The following is a 9,238-nucleotide window of genomic DNA, read 5'->3' as shown; positions in this document are numbered from 1 at the left end:
TGGCAAGTACAAATCATAATTCCATATTCATTCAAACATTTCAACAAACACTTGGAATGCATTAAAATCAACATAGTTACATATATGTGCAATATACGGAAAACATTATATCTAAGCAGACGTGATAGCAATTAAGTAGTCATAAATCATTAATTGACATTGAAAGCCTTAAAAACCATAACCTAAACGTTCATAGTCCGCACCATTCGCCGATAAACCCGTACCGAGCTCAGTTTGAACATTAAGTCCTCGCCTACGGCACAACGGCAACCTATAGCATGAAATAGGTTAGCTATTTCACCAGTTACTCTATTTGAATTCCTAAAACAGATTAGGGTTAGGATTTCTTACCCGAAAATGGAATCGGAATCGCCGGTATAGCGACACGGAAGCGGTAGTTAAGTACGTGGAGTGGTGGGATCGAATCCTAGGAACGATCCCTCACTCTTTCTCTCACTTTCTCTCTCTTTCCTTCTCTTTCTTCTCTCCTCTCTCTCATAGGGTTTGAAATTCGTATGGAATGAGAGGGGGGTGGGTTAAGGCCCTTATATAGGCCCAAAATTGATGGAAATGGCCCCAAGGCCATGGTATACTTAGGTTATAGCCAAATGGTGGCCATTTCGGTCTAACGGAGCACATCTGAAGGCCTCTTTTCTACATAAGGTCTGAAAAATGTTCCCTGATATTGGATCTAGGTCAGGCTAAATTTTCGGTCCGATCGGATTTACGGATCGACCGCGGAGGACTAGTTTCAGTTCAACGGTCACCGCCACTCGATCAGGGCCACAAGTACACCAACCTGTGTTGGAAATTTTTCCTGATCTAAGGGTGTAGTTGGGTCAGATTCTGACGGTCTGGAACCTTAAATTTGGCCTACAAGCGAAGGGCCCAAATCACTTAAGTTTTAGTTCATTTTCTAAAGATATTCGCGTTTCTCACATATTTAGCTTCGGGCTCATGTTGTGTGTTTCTAGAAACTATCTGAATTTGATTTCTTAGATGGTTGTCAAGCCTAGTAAAGCGGTCATAACCGTATAGTTTCGCGGTAATCGGACTTTCGACGGGTGGTTTAGGTCTGATATGGAGTTTTAAAGTGCTCCCGAGAGCAACTGGGTTTAGAGATTGATCCTAAGTTTCTAGGTAACGTAGCGTTAGCGATTCAACTCATTTTGGGTCTCGCAGTTCGTATTTAAAGTGGTTTAAGCTAATTCCACTGATGATTTAGTTTAATACTTAATTAATTTTCGTCTAATTCCTAAAGGATTTGGTCCTGAGTGATATCTACTTGAGGTAGTACTCGGGTCTTTGGATGGATTTTTTTCGGGATGTTATAGTGTGACCTGGTCCATGGCGGCTGTGACCCTTCAAGGTGCTGCTCTTGTTCGTTTATGTTATCGGTCATTGGGGGTGCCGCCATTTACGCCACATTATGCGCAAGAGTCCCCAAGGCTTCTTGGAGGTTCCTACATTTCTCCAGTAATGCTTTCTGCGCTTCTGCCATCTCGGCAATTCGATCCTCTATAGTTGGAGAAGACCCTCAGTTTTGTTCCAGCCATGTGAACGGCAGCCTCTCCATTCCCTGACGAGGTAATAGTCGATGCTGAATGGGAGTGCATTGACATTATAGGAGTTGCCGAAAGAGGAGACTCATATGATCTTTGTGTATTTCTGGAGTAGCCGCTGATTGGGGAGACAAAGATTGGTGATGTGGATCCCGGTGGACTTGTTAGTAAAGCCTTTCCTTTCTGCTCTCTTGTCCACCGGGAGCTCTTCACAGGCAAAGCACGGAAATCTTGTGCGGCTGAAGGAATCATTGCTTGCGTAGGGTAGATTGCCGTCGGAGCAAGTTCAGGATGTTTCCTAGCTGTATTTCGCGTTATCGGTCCCCTAGCTCTTCTCAGTGGTGAATTCATTCCTGCCACAGTGATATTCCGAGTCCTTGTCCTTCTGCGAGTGACGACGATCCAGTCATCTCTTTCTTCCTATGCTATTGGTGAAGCAGTTATAATTGTACCAGCTGCCTGAGACTCCATATGCTTGGTTGACACCGCTTTCTCTTTGCAGCATCCAGTTTGTTTATTAGCATACTCCACGACAAACCCCGTCACAGTGAAGTAGAAAATTGTATTCTTTTGAACGATTGTCATTGGTTAGTTGGTTGCAATATCCTTTCTCCTGAATACTCCATATTGCAAAACAATAAAAGTTAGTAATTAAATCAAGTTATATTCTATTTTGGAGATGAAAGGTAGAATGTTTCCACTGAGAGTTGTCATTTTGGCACGATACAGGCGCCAAACAGTTGTGATTATCTTTCGCACAATTCTTGAGTTAATATTTAAGTGAATATGAGAGAATTCCCCAGCAGAGTTGCCATTTTGTTTCAAACAAGAAACAAATGCATTCGATTTGAGAATCTCATTCACTTAATGATAAATAAAAGAAGATGAAGAAGATAATCACATCATTTATTCATTCCAAGTTCTTTTACATACTTTTTTCTCCTTTGATTCCAAAATACACTGGTCGCCTTAGGTCTGTCAATTTTTATCTATTACAATCGCTAATGATTACAACTACTAGATTATTGCTATTCCTAATATAGGATTAAGCTACCGGTTATTTTGCTAAGGAATTTAAATTACTAATTATGCTAAGGGCCTGTTTGGGAGCATGGATTTGGAATCCCTTGGATTTGGAACCCCCAGGATTGGAAACCCCCTCGATTGGTAATCCTCCAAGTGTGTTTGGCACCCTAGAGTGTGAATCAACTTTAATTCAAAAATACCTGTGCATGGTATATTTACAAGGGTTTGAATTTAATTACTTAACCAACTTTAATATCCCTAATTAGTGAGATATATAATTTTTGACACTATGGTTGTGATAAGCCTGCTGAAATATATGCTTTGCCTGAAAATGATGAAATTCCAAGTCTCAGATGGACCGCAAGCACATGATCATGCCTGAGTGACTAACCAACGAGTTTTAATCGTTGATTAATATAGATAATGTTTGGACGGTGTTGATCATCATTAGTAGGCCATGTGCCCAATAGAATGATAGTGTACAATGACGCACATGTTACACCTGCAACTATTGAAATGATTTTAGGTGCAATCCAAGCTCTCACCGTGGATTGCAAACCCCCTCAAAGAGGGGATTAAAAACTCCCTGGATTTTAAATCCCCAGTTAATTTATGCTGCCAAACAACCAAGGGGATTTGAAACCCCGTCCAATCCCCTCCAATCCATGGTGCCAAACGACTCCTAAAAAATATAAAGGATGATTGATAAGGTTATGCTAAGATATATTTGATTTAATTGACTTGTTTGACCGTGTTGGTATGAGATCCTTTGTTTTATTGAGCTCATTTGCTCTTTATAAACACGCGAAATAATAGTAAATAATCGTACAATGACTCTCCTCATGTCTCACGGACAGGTAGGCCGCGTCCGGGATAAAGTAGCAGTCGGTCGAACATCCTTGCATGAAAAGAGATGAGACAGGGGAACGGTCTGCGCATGTAGGCCGTTTTAATTTAGCAGGGGCCAGTTAGCGCCCCTCTCATTGCCTTGATCGTCACGCCCTTTTCTTTTCTACTCGCTATTCTTCTTCTTCGTCGTCGTCACCATCCATGCTTCGGATCCTCTTCCCCCGAATTAGGGTTTCATAATAATTGACCGAAGGTTTTCAAATAAAGAGATATAGATAGAATGAGAGATTCGCAGAGCGGATCGTCCGAAACCGATCTCGCTTCCAACACCACCGGAGAAGAGGTTCCTCTTTCTCTTTTTCTTCTTCTTGTTACCTCTTCCTATTGAATTCATGAAGAATCAAGTGATACTCGAAACACACTCTTTCTTCTTCTTCTTCTTCTTCCTTTTTTTTTTTTTAAATTTTATTTAGCTCTTTGCACTAGTGGGTGGGCTCCGTGGTTGACTGATTCAGACCATTGGTTGGTTGTTCTGCATGGTGGATGGGCGATACCCCTGAAAATTTCTCGACTGGACTATATTGGTTTTCACTTCTTGTCCTGAAAATAGACAGTCTAGAAGAGAAATGCAGCAAATGTTCACATTCAACTGAAAAGTGGCTGGATTTGGGTGTCTGGGATCTTTCAAACCATGGCATGGATTCCTGAACTATTGGCCCCCACCATTTACTATAGTTTGAAAACTTTTTTTTTTCCCCTTTCTTTTTCTTTTTAACTTTGGGATCTGCAATGCTGAGATCTGGATTTCGATTTTAACACATGCTTGCATTTGTATTAGAAAGATTTTCATTAGAATTTTCTCAGAAGTAATCATTTTTTGGTGGTGGTAAGTATATTTTCACTATCCTTTTCTTTCATATGTAAGGATATTGCATTTGGAAAGATTAATGACATTCCCATGAAATACCTCAGGCCGGGTTTGGTTGCGCAACTGAATTGAACTGCGAACATTCAGTTTAATGAAGAACAAATGACAAAAAATATTGATATTTTTTGGGTTTCATGATGTAGCCCTCAACTTGCAGTCACATTCCTTTCAAGTCCAACTTGGATTTAAAAATTGCAATATGAAGCCTGGTCCCTCAATATGAATGCTATGAAAGGTGATTTTGTTAGGGATCGTGCGGAAGCAAACCCGAATTCAATCAAACAAGATGAAATCAAATGTAAACAAAACACACAGCGAACACACAAATTTTACGTGAAAAAACCCTCGTGGGAAAAAACCACGGTACAAAGCGACAACGAATCCATTATGAAACAATATTACAAGAGATGAAATGGACTTACCAATCCGAAAAACCCCAAAATCCCTTCATAAAACCCTAGCTTTGCTCTCCCTCTTGCTCCAAAAGTCCCTTGAACATCATTAACCCTAATTCCCCCGTTTACAACCCCCTATACAGAGTTACAACTGAATTAGGAAAAAAAAAAACCCGAACTTGTGCCAAACCGTGTGTCTGTTGATGGGAGCTTCGATGTTATCAACAGCCATCGAAGGCCAGTCGATGGCATTGAAACTACCTTTGATGGCATCGAGTAGCAACTCTAAAAATGTCTAGTGAGCAAAAGCCAAAATTCGGAAGTTTCTCGATGGGATCGAGCAGATCTGTTGATGGCATCGATAGATGCTCGATGGGATCGAGTGGTCTGTCGATGGCATCAACAAACCCTTGATTTTAGTCAGATTGAAGACATCTGACAATAATCTCTACCATGGATTCAATCTTCATGCTCCATTGCTCTATCATATCATCACCATCTCTATCCTTCTCTGTAGGAACCAACTTCGTAAGCATGTCAGTCGAGTTCACGCTTGTATGGTTCTTCTCTATAGTCACACCACCTTCCTTAAGCACTTGTTGAATAAAATGATGACGAACATTAATATGTTTAGTACGTGAGTGATAAACAGAGTTCTTCGCCAAATTAATCGCGCTTTCGCTGTCACAATTAACTAGCATGGCCTCTTACTGAAGCCCAAGTTGATTTATCATTCCTCTCAACCAAATGCCTTCTTTGAACGCCTCCGTCACTGCCATAGTAGCTTCGGTTGTGGAAAGAGTAATCACAGACTTAAGCTTCGACATCCAATTGATTGCCCCACCCGCTAACACAAACAAGTAGCCGGAAGTCGACCTTCTATTGTTCACATTTCCTGTGTAATCGACATTCACATAGCTTATCAATTTGTCCTCTGACTTTTCAAATGTCAAGATGTAGTCCACTATACCTCGTATATACTGAAGCAATCATTTCACTGATTCCCAATGTTACTTGTTGGGGTTAGCCATGTATTTACTCACAACACCCATTGCATGTGAAATGTCCGGTCTCGTAGAGATCATGGCATACATGAAACTGCCAATGACGCTCGAATATGGCACAAAAGACATCACTTGCTTTTCTTCATTTACAGTAGGACATTGTTCTGAAGAAAGCCTAAAGTTAGAAGCATGGGGTGTGCTATAATTGGTTTCGTCTTTTCCATACCAAACTTTTTCAATACATTCTGAAGGTATTCTGCCTGTGATAACCGTAACTTGCTCCTCTGTCATTATCTGTGAATGTTTATGCTGGGAATCTTCTTTGCAGTCCCCAGATCTTTCATTTTGAATGCCCTTGACAATTGAGTCTTCAACGTATTGATCTCAGACATGATATGGTTTGCAATAAGCATGTCTTCTATGTACAATACCAGTACGATGATCTGTCCATCATTCAGTGTCTTGTAATAGACATAATGTTCATATTCACTTCTGGTAAATTGCCGACCAAACATGAAAGTATCAAACCTTTTGTACCACTGCTTAGGCAAACTGTTTTAGGTCGTATAAAGACCTATTTAACTTGCAAACTTTATTCTCAGCCAATGTTGTCAAATCGCATATGCGATTGTGTGCGATTGCATATGCCTGTGCGCATATGTGATCGCACAATCGCATGTGATATATATATATATATATAAAAATTTATTTTTAAAATTTTTTAAAAATTAGAAAAATAGGGAGAAATTAAGAAAAAATGAATAAAATATTATATGCTCTTGGCCCTTGCAACACATTTAATTTAAGTAAAATAAAACCAATTACACAATGAATTAAATATTAAGTTATCATTCATCAACAATTCAACATTCTACAATATAGTTAACAAATATCAACATTCAACATTCAACAGTATAGTCAACAATCAACATAAACACATTTAGTAAACAAAATGAAGTTATTTATTTATTATTCATCTAATCATATACAATATACATTGATCTATTTGCCATTGTGACATTTGATCACCACCACTATCGTCATCATCACCATCATCATCCGAGTCATTTCCTTCTTCCGCATACACTTCTTCTTCTTCCATTACTTTATCATCTGTATGTCTTAATACTTTATCAACATTCAATGGTGGATCTTCAGCTTGATCATTATCATCATCTCATTCTTCCATCTCAATCTCTTCAACGGGTTGACGGCTACTACTCGCCCCCCGGCTCTCCCCATCCTTCGCCTTTAGTGGTACCTTCTCCAGGTGTCGATCTATAGGTAGCATCTTCAACTTGCACCTATGTCAGGTCCTCTCCAAGAAATATTGGGTCTTCCGTCTCTACGAGCCACTCGTTATCTGCATACAACTCATTTAAGCAGATAGGGTCAAAGAAACCAGGCTTTTCTTTCCTAGTTTGGAATTATTCTCGCAATTTTTGATTGTATTGGATGAAAACCAAGTCTTGAGCTTTTTTGCTCAAGACGATTCCTTTTCTTAGTATAAATCTGTATGAAAGAAAGCACATTTGACATTAGCTATTTAGGTAATTAATTTAGCTTAGGCTTTACACTAAAAAATTCAAGTTTGCAATTATTAAGCTTACCGCCTCGAACGTGCTCCAATTGCACTCGCAACCACTGGCAGAACACGTGAGTCCAAGAATCCTCATGGCCAGCTTCTTTAGAGCTGGATCCTTCTTGTTCGGGTCCACTCGATAGGTAGCCCACCAGTCAGCTGAGAAAAACAGTTTTAAGTAGGTTAAAGACACTTTATAGAAAAACTATTTGTAAGACACTAAGACTGATTGTTAATCTAGCAGAAGCACTTACTATGCATATGGTTGGATCTTAGGTGTTTTGACTTTAGTTTTTTAGGCTTTTAGGGCCTGTCTGCTATCTCAGCAGCAGTGCCCCTCTTTCTTTTGTTTTGTTGTTTTCCTTTTGTTTCTTTCTTCTTTGTTGGTTCTCTTTCCTTCCTTTCAATGAATTTCCTAGTTGCTTAAAAAAAAAAAAAAAAAAAAAAAAAACAGATGCTAAGACTTACATTCATAGTACTACTTACTGGGTCATTTCATTACCCGATACCTGATGACGATATCCTTGGAGAATATCCCCCCACTCTTTATATAAAAGTCCAGCAAAGTTGAGATCTTGTCCTGTTCTTTTCTATCCGGAATCATTCTTTCCAACATATCAATAAATCCAACCATATGCATAGTAAATGTTTCTGCTGGATTAACAGAAGTGAATAAACAGGCCGGGTTAAGGATGTAAGCAGCCGAATATAATGGAGATGATATTTGGCTGCCCCATCTTCTATCTATGATATCTATAATTGGCTTGTAATCACGGTTTCTATAGTTAAAATGGTCCATGATCTTATTTTTCGCCATCTCCATTGCATCATATATGCAGCCCATTGTAGTCTTCTCATCCCCGTCCACCAATCACAACACTGTGACTAAGGGCTCGGATGCTTTTAGCGCCTTTATTACTTGTTTCCAAAAACTTTGCGAAAGGATTGTTTCTTGAACTTGTTTCTCTTCAGCCTTCTTTGACCAAGGCCCACTTGTAAAATCTACCAACACTACAAAGCTTCTAAATTCTGATTTTTTGCATATAATCTTTGTAGCGTTAAAAAGCCTGTAGCGAAACGGGTGATTGCTAGACGTAGCAAGTTATCCCAAATATGTTTTCCCATTCTACCGAGAAGAAGGGCGTGTTTGTATATAAAGATCATGATTCTTCTAGCCTTTGCAATCACATTTATAAATAACCTACCTATATCTTCCAATATAAGATCAACACAATGGGCTGCATAGGGGGTCCAAAATAAACGACGCCTCTTCTCCATAAAAGACGATAAGGCATTAAATACGAGGCCGCGTTGTCTGTAATTACTTGTATAACATATTCCTCACTTATTTCCTCAACTACATTATCTAGTAAGTTAAACAAGTATTCTCCTGTGTGTGAATGGCCCGATGCATCCACGGACTTCAAGAACATTGTCCCGGCTGGACAATTTACCAAAAAGTTAATGAGAGACCGACCGGATCTATCGGTCCATCCATTGGCCATTAGTGAACACTCATATGTTTTCCACAATTCCTTATATTCAGTTATAAAGGATTGTATATATTCAACTTTGGTTTTTAGGCATGTCTCCCTTATTTCATGATATGAAGGGGGTTTAAGCCTAGGTCCAAATTGACCTATAGCCTCAACCATTACTTTGAAGCTTATTGATTTAACTGCGTTGCAAGCAATACTAATTTAGTAAAACCACTTAGCGATATATTGAATAGTGGTTTTCGTATCTTTTTGTTTATACCGGTTCTCTAAAGTTGTTTGAATCGGCCCTTTGCCTCGACCCCTTTGGTCGATCACATCCTCGGGGTATGGTCTACACCATCTATCCATGGGCCCATGCCCTCGGGCTCTTTTCGAGACCATTAGTTATACTTG

At 39.5% G+C, this 9,238-nt stretch overlaps 1 protein-coding gene across 4 annotated transcripts in view; it reads left to right on the top strand.

The window, feature by feature from the left end:
• Positions 1-3,426: 3,426 nt before the first annotated feature.
• The window catches only part of LOC131251304 (uncharacterized), a 139,495-nt gene continuing 133,683 nt past the window's right edge, over positions 3,427-9,238 (top strand). For 3 of the 4 annotated variants that reach the window (XM_058251947.1, XM_058251949.1, XM_058251946.1), the window contains exon 1: positions 3,429-3,780. In XM_058251947.1, coding sequence (XP_058107930.1) covers positions 3,718-3,780 — 63 coding nt within the window. In that variant the 5' untranslated portion in view covers positions 3,429-3,717. Of the gene's footprint in view, positions 3,781-9,238 lie in introns of all 4 variants that reach the window. The other variant, XM_058251948.1, reaches the window with a different exon arrangement.

The sequence above is a fragment of the Magnolia sinica genome, chromosome 7 (genome assembly GCF_029962835.1).
Source record: "Magnolia sinica isolate HGM2019 chromosome 7, MsV1, whole genome shotgun sequence".
Classification (NCBI taxonomy): Eukaryota; Viridiplantae; Streptophyta; class Magnoliopsida; order Magnoliales; family Magnoliaceae; genus Magnolia; species Magnolia sinica.
This window is presented reverse-complemented; position numbering and strand designations above follow the sequence as displayed.